This window comes from Oncorhynchus nerka, linkage group LG1 (assembly GCF_034236695.1).
Source record: "Oncorhynchus nerka isolate Pitt River linkage group LG1, Oner_Uvic_2.0, whole genome shotgun sequence".
In the NCBI taxonomy this organism is placed as follows: domain Eukaryota; kingdom Metazoa; phylum Chordata; class Actinopteri; order Salmoniformes; family Salmonidae; genus Oncorhynchus; species Oncorhynchus nerka.
The window spans coordinates 31,179,503-31,194,748 of NC_088396.1; the positions used below are offsets into that span (position 1 = coordinate 31,179,503).

At 42.0% G+C, this 15,246-nt stretch overlaps 1 protein-coding gene across 1 annotated transcript; it reads right to left on the bottom strand.

Moving 5' to 3' along the window:
- Positions 1 to 351: 351 nt before the first annotated feature.
- Positions 352 to 14,884, bottom strand: LOC115129093 (tumor necrosis factor ligand superfamily member 11-like). Its single transcript, XM_029659221.2, has 4 exons — positions 14,488 to 14,884; positions 11,741 to 11,776; positions 3,317 to 3,452; positions 352 to 3,058 (listed from the first exon to the last, which is right to left on the bottom strand). The coding sequence occupies exons 1-4, from the start codon at positions 14,680 to 14,682 to the stop codon at positions 2,613 to 2,615; spliced, it is 813 nt and encodes a 270-aa protein (XP_029515081.1). The 5' UTR covers positions 14,683 to 14,884; the 3' UTR covers positions 352 to 2,612.
- Between the last annotated feature and the right edge of the window lie 362 nt (positions 14,885 to 15,246).

Consider the following 15,246-nt stretch of genomic DNA (forward strand, 5'->3'; position numbering starts at 1 on the left):
AGACCATATGACAATAGCTGTAGGGTGAAGATGGGGTTTGACCATATGACAATAGCTGTAGGGTAAAGATGGGGTTTGACCATATGACAATAGCTGTAGGGTAAAGATGGGGGTTAGACCATATGACAATAGCTGTAGGGTGAAGATGGGGGTTAGACCATATGACAATAGCTGTAGGGTAAAGACGTGGTGCTGGTGCTGGAGCTTTGGTTAACTAATTTTAAACTAGTAATTAGTAAACTAATTTTAACTTTCTTTTCAAGTCTGTAAAGGATGATGAAACACATTATCCACAATTCATAGTATGCGTTTTGCATTCATGATAAAATAATGTTTAACAAACGTCAAACCTATATATAAAAGTAATGATTTTATTAGTTAAATTGACATAAATAAACATCAAATAAAAAAAAGAATGTACAAGATTTTTAAACTTAAGTTTGCTACGGTCTTATGATGGACAGTATATTCTGCTTCGGCTAGGCAAGTGCACACAGAATTGTCGTAATAAAAAAATACAAATACAGAATTTAACATTGAAGCCCCTGTGTTTGGACAATAAAAGCGCATCTACTAATAAACAAAGTACTTCCTACTGTAATACAGACATCAAATACACAAGATTTTACAGCAGACAGGTCATTTAAGCAATGGTCCCAATCTGCATTGTTATAGCTAATAAATAAATACATTTAGTGCATATTCTCATTTACCTCAAAGAGTCAAATGAAAAAAGGAACTATAAGTTAAAAGGTGGACCAAAGTCAATTTGGATCCGTTAGTTTCATAAAGACAGGAATCTCTGCTCTCCTCCCCTACGGTAAGACAGGCCAGCTATCTTCAGTATGCATCTTCACATAAGTTGTTTATGCGTTTTGATAATCATTACTTGTAGAAACCACCAAAAACTGGACAAAATAGTTCAATACTGTGTAATTTGGGGGAAAACGAATCAAAATAAGAAAAAATACTTTTGACCCAAACCACAACCATGTTCCCCTCAGTTAATGGGATGATTGCAGCAGGTCTCTCCTGGTTAAACTAAGTACATGCAGTTATGGAGTACTTCTATACTCACTTTTCTGTATTTCCTTGGAAAACAAAAATCAATAGTGATTGATATAGTATTTATCATTGTTCTTACACAGCTGTTGTTATTCCTTTAAATAATGTCTATGTAATATTAAATGTTGCCTGGGCCTGAATGGACAGTAATACTGTGTTAACTACTGAATAACCTCCTCACCCTCTAAACTTGAGTTCATCCTTACCCAAGAGAGACAGAGGAGCATCATTGGCTAATGGCTACACTATACTTATGGTACACTCTTAGAAAAAAAAGGTGCTGCTGTGGTCTAAGGCACTGCATCGCAGTGCTGAGGCATCACTACAGCCTGGAGTTCGATTCCAGGCTGTATCACAGCCGGCCATGACCGGGAGTCCCATAGGGCAACGGACAATTAGCCCAGCATCGTCTGGGTTAGGGGAGGGTTTGGCCGGGGGGCTTTCCTTCGCTCATTTCCTTCTAGCGACTCCTTGTGGCAGGTTGGGCGCCTGCAAGCTGACTTCAGTCGTCAGTTGAACAGTGTTTCCTCCAAAACATTGGTGCAGCTGGCTTCTGGGCTAAGCGAGCAGGTGTTAAGCAAAAGCATGGCTTGACGGGTCATGTTTCAGAGGACGTATGACTCAATCTTTACCTCTTCCGAGCCCGTTGGGGAGTTGCAGCGATGAGAAAAGATCGTAACTATCAATTGGATATCACAAAATTGGGGAGAATTTTTTTTCTCCAAAAATAAAAGGTGCTATCTAAAACCTAAAAGGGTTCTTCGGCTGTCCCCATTGGAGAACCCTTTGAAGAACCCCTTTTGATTCAAGGTAGAACCCTGTTGGTTTCAGGTAGAACCATTTTGAGTTCCATGTAGAACCCTTACCTGGAACCAAAAAGGGTTCTACCTGGAACCAAAAAGTGGTCTCCTATGGGGACAGACGAAGAACCCCTTTGGAACCCTTTTTTCTAAGAATGTACCAAAGTGTTCACTGGTGGAAACCCTCCTCAGTTATAAACAAAATACCCCAGCTGTGCTTCTGTTCAGGACGATGACAATGTTTTGTAAACTATGAGGGGCCAGACTAGCGATGAGGAATGACTTTGTGTCGGCTGATAAACAGAAGATAGGATCCACACTGCTATACTTTAAAAACACATCGTAATAACAGTTTTCAAAAGTGCTCCCTGGAATGGGAAATATCAACAATATAAAATGGTTGATAACTATCAACTTTATAAAATGTTGAACTAAAAAGCATCCTGTGCAGTTTTGAACCATAAGGAACAGGTTAAGTCTATGTGTGAACGGCATATGGGTTTTGTTGAGGCCTAGTGAGTGAACGGAGGTATCCATATCACCTCACTTAAATGACTGCATATCCTAATTCTCTATCTGGTTAAGAACAACATAGCCCATTCCTTTCAATAAAAAACTAGAACAAATCAAATACAAATTCAGTAATGTTACATACAACAAGTGCTCTGTCTCTCTCTCAGTGGTTCTTTGGCAGTTACGTCTATAGAACGTTCAGTAGCACATCCTCCTCCTCCTCTGTATGCGGTTTCAGTTCCCGATCTTGATCGCCCCAAAGTACGTCCCCTCTGGTTCAGGATCCAGCATCCAGGCATTGGACACATTAACAAACAGTCCATCCCCTTGCTGTAGCATCACCCCCCTGCCCTGCTGGGCACAGTACATGTTATACTGAGAGTTATTCCAGCGCATGGTGCTGCCTGTCTTCATCAACACCACAGACTTGCTGGGCAGGGACGTGTGTTTCTCGTGGGAGATGTACTGGATGAGCTGGGCGTTGTTCACGTCCACGGCCTGGGGCGTAGCATCGCCAGGCTCTGTGTCAGGTCCCAGGTCGTAGTAGCGGAAACAGGTCTTGGCGTAGACGGAGTACAGGCCTGGCTCATCCACCAGGAGACGGCCGTCATGGTAACGCATCTTCTTCAGGTGGCCCTGCGCCTCATCCCAATGGATCATAGCTGCTCTCAGCTCCCCTTCTGGAACAATACAAATACAACAGCCAATCAATAAATTAATGAATCAATCAGTCAGTTGATCAACTAATCAGTAATACAATCAGTCAATCAATCAATAAGTCAGTCAAAACAATGATTATGTTATTAGTCAAATCTGTCTGTTTGACAGAGGTTGTCAGAATTATATTTCCACCATTGTACTGTATACTAGTATTGGTTGCAGTAGGCTAGTTCTAGCTGTAAGCTGTGGCTTACTGTTGGCTATTGCTATGGACTTACTCTTCACATAGTCTATAGTTGCTCTGATTGGTAGATGAGCTGATGGAAGCCCCTCCCTCCCCTGGTTCTTGCAGCGTTGTCTGCCTTTCCTCGGGTCCTTCAGGGCGTCGAACATGATGGGTTCCATCTGCACTTCCTGCGGAAATAGAAAGGGTCATCAACGGGACGCTACAATGCATGTCAGAGCAGAGTGGAACTGTGAGAGGGCGGCAGCAGAGTGAGGAGATGAGAAAACAGCCATCAATAAAATACAATTGTATTGGTCGGGTACAAAGTTTAGCAGGTGTTATGGCAGGTGCAGTAAAATGCTATTTTCCTAGTCCTATCAATCAATGCAGTAAATGTCAATAAGCACACAATAATTCAACATTTTGAGAGGAAAACTCACCTTAATGAACTGAATGATGAAAATATTGGAATAAAGTAGGCTAATGCAATTGAATTAATGTATCAAATTCTTGCTCATACTGAAACTCCCAAAGTCATATCCAACAATTAGCCTATACTAATTTAAAAGAAATAGAGTTTGGGAAATCCTGACCTAAATTATCATTATTGCCACTATTATTGCCATATCTTCAATCTAAGCCTAATAGAAAGTGTGTTCCCTCAGGCCTGGAGGGAAGCAAAAGTATTTCCGCTACCCAAGAATAGTAAACCTCCTTTTACTGGCTAAAATAGCCAACCAATCAGCCTGCTTAGTAAACTTTTGGAAAAAAGTTGATGACCAATGCTATTTGACCAATGCTATTTTACTGTAAACTAATTGACAACATACTTTCAACACACTTATAGGAAAGGACATTCAACAACCATGGCACAAATGACTGATGATTGGCTGAGAGAAATGTATGATAAAAATATTGTGGGAGCTGTTTTGTTAGACTTCAGTGTGGCTATTGACATTATTGATGATAGTCTGTAGATGGAAAAACTTGTGTTATGGCTTTACACCCCCTGCTATATTGTGGATAGAGTTACCTGTCTAACAGAACACAGAGAGTAATGGAAGCCTCTCTAACATTATACACGTAGATTCAGGAATTCCCCAGGGCAGCTGTCTAGGCCCCTTACTTTTTTGAATCTTTACTAATGACATGCCACTGGCCTGAGTAAAGCCAGTGTGTCTGTGTTTGGGATAACTCAACACTATACACGTCAGCTACTACAGCAAGTGAAATCACTGCAACACTACAATAAAGAGCTGCAGTTAGTTTCCGAATGGGTGGCAAGGAATAAGTTAGTACTAAATATTTCAAAAACTAAAAGCATTGTATTTGGGACAAATCATTCACTAAACCCTAAACTTCAACTAAATCTTGTAATAAATCATGTAGAACTTGAGCAAGTTGAGGTGACTAAACTGCTTGGAGTAAACCTGGATTGTAAATTGTCATGGTCAAAACATGTTGATACAATAGTAGCTAAGATGGGGAGAAGTCCATAATAAAGTGCTGCTCTTCCTTTTTAACACTATCAACAAGGAAGGTCCTACAGGCCTTAGTTTTTTGAACCTGGTCTACTCTTCAGTCATGTGGTCAGGTGCAACCAAGAGGGACTTCGGAAAATTACAATTGTCTCAGAAATGGGCAGCACGGCTGGCCCTTAAATGTACACAGAGAGCTAAAATTAATAATATGCATGTAAATCTCATGGCTCAAAATGGAAGAGATTGACTTCATCACTACTTGTTTGTGTAAGAAGTGTTGACATGCTGAATGCACCGAGGTGTCTGTTTAAACTACTAGCACACAGCTCAGACACCCATGCACACCCCACAAGTCATGACACCAAAGGACTCTTCACAATCCCAGAATCAAGAACAGACTTGAGGGGGGGGGGGTAGATAAAAATACAACTTATGGAGCAGCGGGAACTGTGAAGAGACACCCACAGGCACAGACACACATACACATGATAAGACACGCACTCTACACACATGTACACATAGATGTTGTATTGTAAATATATGATAGTGGAGTAGTGGCCTGAAGGAACACACTAAATGTATTGGGTAAAGTGTTATGAAATGTAATGTATTTTTTAAATTTCATTTTACCCCTTTTTCTCCCCAATTTCGTGGTATCCAATTGTTTAGTAGCTACTATCTTGTCTCGTCGCTACAACTCCCATACGGGCTCGGGAGAGACGAAGGTTGAAAGTCATGTGTCCTCCGATACACATCCCAACCAAGCCGCACTGCTTCTTAACACAGCGCCATCCAACCTGGAAGCCAGCTGCACCAATGTGTCGGAGGAAACACCGTGCACCTGGCAACCTTGGTTAGCGTGCACTGCGCCCGGCCCGCCACGGGAGTCGCTGGTGCACGATGAGACAAGGATTTCCCTACCGGCCAAACCCGGACAACGCTAGGCCAATTGTGAGTCGCCCCACGGACCTCCCGGTCGGTTACGACAGAACCTGGGCGTGAAACCAGAGCCTGGGCGTTAACCACTGCGCCACCCGGGAGGCCGGTCATGTAATGTTTTAAATTATATATAACTGCCTTAATGTTGTTGGACCCCAGGAAGAGTAGCTGGTGCCTTGGCAGCAGCTAATAGGGATCCTTAATAATTACAAATACACATTTCAGCACCGATTTGATTGGGACAGCGCCAACTCGCTGCTTTGAGACACTCATCTTGATTAATCAATAACAATTAGGCTGGGAAAATGTTAACGTTAACGTTTAGTTTGCTCATATATTAGCTGACCCCCCCAAAATTCTAGCATGTTATGTAGCTTAACAAGTGGAATTTGCTCTTCACTCATGTAGTACCCTGTCCGACTCCCGACCAAAAGCCTCGACTTGTCTGATAATCAATCAACGTGATTTTTTTTCAGTGAATCTCTTTCTGTATTTTAGCGACCCTCAGGAGGTAGGGTGGGCAGACCCTGCCCCAGGCTGGCAGCAACAGTCAAGTTCATTGTTGATGGGTTTGTTATGGTCATAGAAGAAGGGGGAGCTGCACATTGGTTTGTGGGGATATAAATAGTGGGGAGAGACCCATTTTCTCTCTCTTGTGATTATTTCTCTGGGGAGATACCTCCCGCTGGACTGTGATTTATGGCTTGCTAGTTCATGCTAGCTTTGTTGTTTTGTGCAGTTCCCCGTTACTCCGTGCAGTGTAACATTCAAATGCCTATTGGCATGAACCACATTTCCCTCTCTGTCCATTTGTTATTTAAGCTAGTAAAGTCATAAGATTGGGAAACCTGTAAACGCCACAGTATTTTTAGATAATTGATCTGGAGGTGCTAGCTCATTTGCCCATCTAGCACTGATCAGAAACACATAGCATGCCATAATGTAGCCTAAATCAAGTGTGTTGTTTTCCTCTTGACTCACGTAGTAGCCTTATATAATTGATCCACAATCAAGCTATGAGAGTACATCCTGTTTTATCTGCCTTAATGTAACAGCCTACTTCAATATAACACATTATTATGTATTTACTTTTTGTCATTACACAGCATACAAGTCATTCATGCCTTTCAATAAAATAAAGCATTTTATTTTGAAATAAAATAACAAAGGGAGTCTTGAATAATGAAACAATAAATGAATAAGATGTTCTGCCAAAAATAAACGTTTAAACACCCTGTGTTTTGAATGCATGTTTTATTAAGAAAACATTTGGAGCAGTTATGGGTCTACTTGTGATAGTTTACTAGGTCCTGCAAGGCACATTAGGAGGGAAGTCTAGGGTGTACCCCTTGACTTATTACACATTTTGTTGTGTTACAACCTGAATACAAAATGCATTAAATAGATTTTTAGCCCAACCATCTACACACAATAACCCGTAATGACAAAGTGAAAATATTTTTGGGCAAATGTATTGAAAACGAAATACCTCATTTACATAAGTATTGACACCCCTGAGTTAACATGTTAGAATCTGTCATTTAGGTTAGTAATGTAGAGTAACTACAATGTTGTTGATCCATCCTCAGTTTTCTCCCATCACAGCCATTAATCAATGAAACTCAATCAAATGTATTTATGAAGCCCTTTTTACATCAGCAGATGCTACAAAGTGCTATACAGAAACCCAGCCTAAAACCCCAAACAGCAAGCAATGCAGATGTAGAAGCACGGTGGCTAGGAAAAACTCCCTAGTAAGGCAGGAACCTACAGTAGGAAGAAACCTTGAGAGGAACCAGGCTCGGGGGGGGGGGGGGTCAGTCTTCTTCTGGCTGTGCCGGGTGGAGATTATAAGAGTACATGGCCATTAAGGCCAGATAGTTTTAAACACATCTTGAAGAACAATGTAACTATTTTAAAGTCACCATTGGCCTCATGGTGAAATCCCTGAGCGGTTTCCTTCCTCTCCGGCTACTGATTTAGGAAGGACGCCTGTATCTTTGTAGTGACTGGGTGTATTGATACACCATCCAAAGTGTAGTTAATAACTTCACAATGCTCAAAGAGATATTTAATGTCTGCTTTTTTTTGCTTTTTTACACATCTACCAATAGGTGCCCTTCTTTGCGAGGCATTGGAAAAACCTCCTGGTCTTCATTGTATTTGTGGGGTACAGAGATGAGGTAGTCATTAAAAAATCATGTTTAACACTATTATTGCACACAGAGTGAGTACATGCAACTTATTAAGTGACTTTTTAAGCACATTTCTACTCCTGAACGTATTTAGTATTGCAATAACAAACGGGTTGAATACTTATTGACGCAAGACATTTCAGTGTTTCATTTTGAATAAAAACTTTTTTTTTTCTAAAAACATAATTCCACTTTTAAACGATGGGGTATTGTGTGTAGGCCAGTGACACAAAATCTCAGTTTAATACATTTTAAATTCAGGCTGTAACACAAAATGTGGAATAAGTGTGTCAATACTTTCTGAAGGCACTGAATCGGCGTTAACAGATGCATGGGCTTCTCCTGATACTGAGATGCGCTGCCTGTCGTGGTCTCATAGATCATCATTCTCCCGAGTGTACTCCAGCCTATTCGTATCGCTAAATTGAAATATTTAAATCATCAGAAAAATAAGTTTAATCATGGCCACAAATTTCTCTGGCCCAGCCAATATTGGAATCCTGGCACCGCTAGTGTCTGCAACTGAGAGAGAGCTGTAGTAGGCTAAAAGGTACTCAGACACAGTTTTTTATTTTCTTAATACAGCACGGCAAGCCCAAAACCCGCCCAGCCCAGTCCGAACCAATTCACAGAATTTGAGGCCTGGCCGGCTGTCAGGTTCGAGCTGAGAATGAGGGCTCTAGTGACCGCAAACCTCTATCTAGAAGTGATTTATCATTAGCCCAATCATAATAGTTTCTAAGCAGTTGCTAGCGCTACATATTTCAACAAATGCTTATTTCATTGTCTATTTTAATTATAGCTTATGCTGTGTGTGTACAGGCGTGCATGTGTGTGTTTCCCACACACTTCTCCCATTAGTTCTGCCTAGTGAACCTCTAAGCCCGGAGCTCTGAGTTGTGAGCAGCACCAGAAATTGTGGTCTGGTTCTGGGACCCTAGGGCTGCTGGGTAATGTCACCTTTCAGATGGATGTTCTTTTCAAAGTTCTGGCACAACTTCTAAATCTGATTAGATTCACCCCTGGAGTGGTGCGATGACATGTGTATCCCCAGTCAGAGCTACAGTACACAGACTGGAGACAAGACGCAGCACATAGATAAAAACACCGTCTCTATGCAAGTAAACAGCCTGCCTCACTGAACAGGTTCCATGTGAAGACCTACTGTCTGTCTGCTAGAGATACTTACTTCCAGAACAGACACATCCTGTAGATGTTTCAACTTGTTTTATCATTTCAGTTATAATGTCCCACATTATGATCAGCCCTGGTGTGCCAGAAATCTCATTTTCCGCTCTACCTTGAGCCAATAAATACAATTAAATACCAGAAACAAAAGCGAAGTGTTGACTTGAACACTGTTGAAGATTGTTCTTCAATGACCTGAAAACCACAAATGGACACACAACACCTCTGAATAGGACAGAACATTTCAAATAAAACAAGACTACTGCTCTGGAATGATCATCACGGTGGTTTGCAGCAACATGAGTGCACCTGCATAATACTAATATTAAGTCTTGTATATTTACTCACACAACAGGAGCAGACAGACTTGTGTGATGTTCAGTCCAAGATCAGTACAGTCTCTCTTCCAAAAACAATTTGCTGTGTAAACATGTTTATAGAAAGGTGGTTTAGAATTAGACAGGGTAAACAAGTCTGGCCAAGGCTATGGAGAAATCACCAACTAACTCCCCCCTGGCCCAACAATTTGGCATTTAGCTTTGATTTGTGGTGAGACACTCGACCAACTCATGCCTCCTTACCAGGAAGAGAAGATGACTTTCGCTGGAGAGCTACAGAGCAGAGGCTCAGGCTGGGGTAGTAACTGTTTACTACAGGACTGTAGTTATCCACTCCAGTGATGCACTGTATTATTCTATTGTATCACCTTTCACCCAGTTCAGTCCACTGTCCACTGTGCAATAGATTACAGCCATGGGTCATCAGTTCCAACCCATTGAGCTCTGAGTACCCTGTGCTCTCTGACCCTCCTGGTCCAATCCACAGGTGAAATATGTCTGGATCAAAGAGCACTTAACAAAGGCAAACATGAGACGTGGCAGCTCTTAATAATACCTGCTCTTTAACAAACCCACTCATTTGTCAGCGAAGTAACACTGGTCCCTGGGAAGACTAACACAACACACGCACCCACACGCATACACACACATCCCAGGGCAGACTCTATGATCACACACAGGGAGCCAAATAGACCTTTCAGCCTCACACCTCATAAAGCCTAGAGCAGGGTTCACTCTGCAGCCTGGAGGATGGAGCAGAGCTGAGACTACAACATGGGAACCATCCCAGTCTGAGATGTCAGCCTGATGACACAGAGGCCTCCTCAGTCCAAGGCAAAGCAGAGACAGCAGAGCAGAGTGGGTGGTTTGTCTAAGCACTCCTCTGGGGCAACAAGGGCAAATTCAAAATACATTATGGGAAACTAAACACAGCTAAGCAAAGCAGAGCGGATTCCTTTCTTTCTGTGTTGTTTTAATTCCTGAAAAGATTCTGCTGTTGCCGGGGGAAACCTGTGCCAGCAAGATGGTGGAATGTTCCAAAAATGATTTACACAAAACCCATGTCAGACCTCAACAATGGTGCATTCCGCCGCGACCAACGTTCTACGCCACTGTTACTGATGAGCGAAGATTACTCTGAACACATACATACGTTATGCCACTGTCATTAATGAGTGAAGGTTACTCTGAACACATACATACGTTATGCCACTGTCATTAATGAGTGAAGGTTACTCTGAACACATACATACGTTATGCCACTGTCATTAATGAGTGAAGATTACTCTGAACACATACATACGTTATGCCACTGTCATTAATGAGTGAAGGTTACTCTGAACACATACATACGTTATGCCACTGTCATTAATGAGTGAAGGTTACTCTGAACACATACATACGTTATGCCACTGTCATCAATGAGTGAAGGTTATGCAGGACACATAGCAATCACCGCCGCCAAACCATGACATCATTTAATTGGTGCCCCATGTACAATACAGTAAACTACAGGCAAATCTGACTCTAGGCCCACCCCCCAATCCTCGCTTTATTGGGGAGATGAAACATGTCTGACCCCTGATCAGTGGGTAGGGACTATGAGGATGGCTTGACCTCTCTACAGGCTCCTGACCACACTGGGGTTAGGGTTTGAAGCTGGGTTTGGCTTAGGGTGTACATTTGCTGTGGTAGGCACAAAAACAGAACCATGGGAACAGCAAGACTAAGCGCAAATTTGAGAATGGGTAACCTTTTTTGGTTATAATATAAATGTCTTACCATTTACCTACTGTACACCCCGTGCTGATCATACTGTTCACACATGGGTGCAAGTTATAGGAGGAGGAAATGCTTACCAGGTGTAATCTGTTATAGTAACCCCTTGTTCACTTGCTGAACATACACACCGTGGTGGTTTCCCAGTAGTTTCCCCCGGCTATTGATATTCTGGTTTGGCCAAATAGGATTGCCATAGGCTAACTCCCACACAGGACAAGGCTGTTTCGTGTCAAAGAATCAGTGAATGAAGCCAAAAAGAATACAGCTTCGGAATTTATATCCTGTAGATACTGTAATCTGATAAAATACTGTAATCTGATTTACTTTCGAAATGGCAATTATCTTTTTGATTACATACCAAATAGTGTAACAAAATAACATCTGAAATAAGATTGTAAAATAAATTGTAACCCAACAATCTCTGAGCTTTAATGACAAACATAGCCTATTAATTCTACCTTACCAGGAAGTCCCGGACAACATTACAGTAAAAACCCTCTAATGTGGACCAATGAGAGGGTTGGTTATTATGATCAGACAGGGTTCGACTCACCTCCATTGGCTGCTGCGTTGCAGAGGAGAGATCGACCTGGAAACAGAAACACGGGCGTTAGGAAGACACATATTACCTAACAATCCCCCTAATTTATCAGAGTAAAACAGACACAGTTTGTTGACAGGTAGTCTCAAGCGTGTCACAATTCACTGACTGAAACCTGGAAGACCTACTCTGACTTTTAGTGACTGCTTGGCCGGCAGTGTATCCATAGGTTAGAGGTGCCAGTTCTCTGTTCAGGTCTGCACCAGGACTCTTCAACCATTCCCCATACCAATTCCCATCCCTATACCCCCATCTAGAACCAGATGTCCTGTACATCCTGGTCTCTCAGATCCTGAGGCACGGTGCTGTGCTGCCTCCTACTCCCCCATCAGATACAGTAACTCCTACAGATGTTCAGACAGGGGGAGCAGTGCATCTGGTCCTTGTGCCAAATACAACTCTAATAGCCATCTCTCATTTTTACATTTTACATTTAAGTAATTTAGCAAAAGCTCTTAAACCAGAACGACTTACAGTACAGTAGTGGTCCGTACTGGTCCCCCGTGGGAATCAAACCCACAACCCTGGCGTTGCAAGCACCATGCTCTACCACCTGAACCAGGGAAATCACGATAATGATATTATCACGATACTTAGGTGCCGATAGGATATGTATTACAACTCTAACGCTTCAAACAACCGACAGCTTCATTGCGCAAAATAGTATGCATCATCATCTGGATGTGTGTGCAACAAAAGGTCAACATTCATCCTTCTGCTACCATTTCTGTCAAGCAGTCTGCACACACAGTTTGATGCATACGTTCGATAAGTCCAATGTATGTACCACACCGAACGCACTGCAACTGCCTCTGCAACTCATTGCTGCAAGGCAAACACAGCGTTCCATTGGAAATGAATGTCAATCTGGTGTACCAAAATGCAATGACACTGTCAGTGTGTTCGAAGCGTGAATGTATTGTGATTCGATGTTCCAAACATATCGCTCACATATTGTCTGCTGCAGAGAGACAAGAGAGCCATGAGAAAACAAGTTTAATTCAGTCATGGAAATAACAGTTGGTGAAAACAAATTGGCTCCCTATTTTAAAAGAAGATGGAGAACAAGCTATGAACAAAGAAAACTGGAGTTTTTGTGCAGGTACAGCCAACCAGCACAAAAATAAAAATGCGATACTGTCAAAAGGATACATCATCAAAAATAATATCCCGATATGTAAATGTACAACGTTTTAGTACCATCTCTCTTCCCCTCTTTTTCTGCCCGTCTCCTGTTCTCTTTCTCCATCCTCTCCTTCTCTCTCTCTATCTAGCTAATATACCATTCTCATCACTCTCCTCCCTTTCTCTCACCCAACACCCCTCTCTCTCTTTCCTACTTGGGCTCTTCTCCAGGAGTTAACAAGCTCCCGACACACACCACTGTGTTTATGCCAAAGATTGGTCAACCGACATTGACATCATTCTACAGCAGGCTCTCTACACACACACACACACACACCATTCCGGGCTTCATTAGGCCTATGTGTGAAGACTGATGGAGCATCATGATGGAACTGAAATGTTTTCTTGTTGTTTGTCTGGTTGAAACATGACCATCATTCAACTGTAGAAACCACCATAAAGCAATGATAACAACCCAGAAATAATGTTAATGCTGTGTATTATACAAGACTGATTGTGCAGGGTGATAGTGGTACATGACAGGTTAGCTACCTGACTGGCACGGAGGCACATCAATATCACTGACATGTCATTCTGTCTCTCTCTGTGCTGAGGGCTCACTGGCTTGACTGGAGAAGACCTGGAGCTAAAATAGAACAACTGCTAAATATTCCTATTGTGTTTTGTTACTTTGGCAATACCAATGTGTAATTATGTCATGCCAATAATGTCATGTTTGAATTTGAAAACATCTTCCGTAGAGATTATTAGATGGTTTCTAAAACCACCTACCCCAACTACATCATACACTTTGAGAAACATTTGTTTATTCTCATTTCTGAAAGAAAACTGTTAATAACAGTGTAAACATTCCTGCTTCAGTAAAAACAGATGCATTTTACAAACAAGATTAGTTGAATGACATCTTTATTTAGACAACACTATCCCCATCTGGCAACACTCACTATTGAGATTTATCTTTGTGAAAACGGGAGATTGCTTTGATAAGGTCTGTGACATGGAAAATACTGTCTTGCTGATATAATTTAACTCTTTATAATCTGTGCAGACAATCTCATCAGTAGAGAGATGTGCTATTTCAGAGTGCTGACAGCTGGTTTTACTATTGGGGACAAATTCACAGAATTACCACCACTGGCTTTCGAGAGCAGAGATTGTTCAAAAGGAAAGTGCTCGCGCACTTCAGCCGCAAGTTCCTCAAGAAGTTGCGAGCCCAAACTGTATCCGCAAACCTGCAAGCTTGAATGATATTCAACCATGTGCGCTTGAAACAGCAAAAGGCTATAGGTTTGGGTATTCCAACAGTTTAATGTAGCCCACTTTTCACTCTCAAGTTTAAACTTAATATGTGTCAATTACAATTTCAAAACTGTGCAACAATTTTTGCAGATTGTTTACCCTATTGTCAGGCTGATTGTTTAAAGTCGAATTTAATATAGCCACCCGCAAGTTCAAGATATAATGCTGACGCGCACCTCTGCACATGTCGCAACTCGCAAGTGTGTCGCATAGTTATGTTATCACCCGTTGTGCGTCTTGGAAGTGTTTCTTACCTCTTGGAGATAACCTGTCAAGTGTAACAAGATCGCCACACTCGATGCAATCTGCAGCAATCCCATAACAGCCAGAGTCACGAATATAAACGGTCTATATTTGGGTTCCGAGCCATGGGACGGGTGGTAGCGGGACTGAGCGCCCTCCATGTCGGCGTGGTTCCTCAGGTAGCCTCGGTAATCATTAGCTGCCATGGTGAGTCCTGGTGCTCTGGATGAATAGACTACTCTTACTGGAAGGAAGGAAGTTCTGAGTTTCTGACAGAGGAGAGCTATAAACAGTGGGTGGGCAGAAGACTAGCGGCTCCCTCTGTAGAGAGACAGCCAATCAGACGAAAGATATCTTTAGTCTAGTGTGTGTGTGCTACGGTTAAAGACAACGTCGTGCATACACACAAACATACACAGAACCATAACTGTGGTACAGGACAGGTTCATCTAGACCGGGCTCTTTATAACACACAGCAGTTGTGACGCGTCAACCCCCCTCCAGCCAAACGAGATCATCTTCCCCCTCCGACGGTGATGGAATGATTGGCAAGGTTACATTTGCTAGATTAAAAAAGAGATATGGCAGTTATAACCACTTTATGAAGGTTTTATAATGATAAGAGTCCGGGAAAGTCATTTTTATGCTAAAGATTTCCCTTGAAGAGTAAATGTAGCTGATGGACTTATAGCTTATACTTTGAGAACCAATAATCACCTAAATAAAGATATATAGTCAGGGAGACTGGCATGGAAAAATGTGTAGAATTT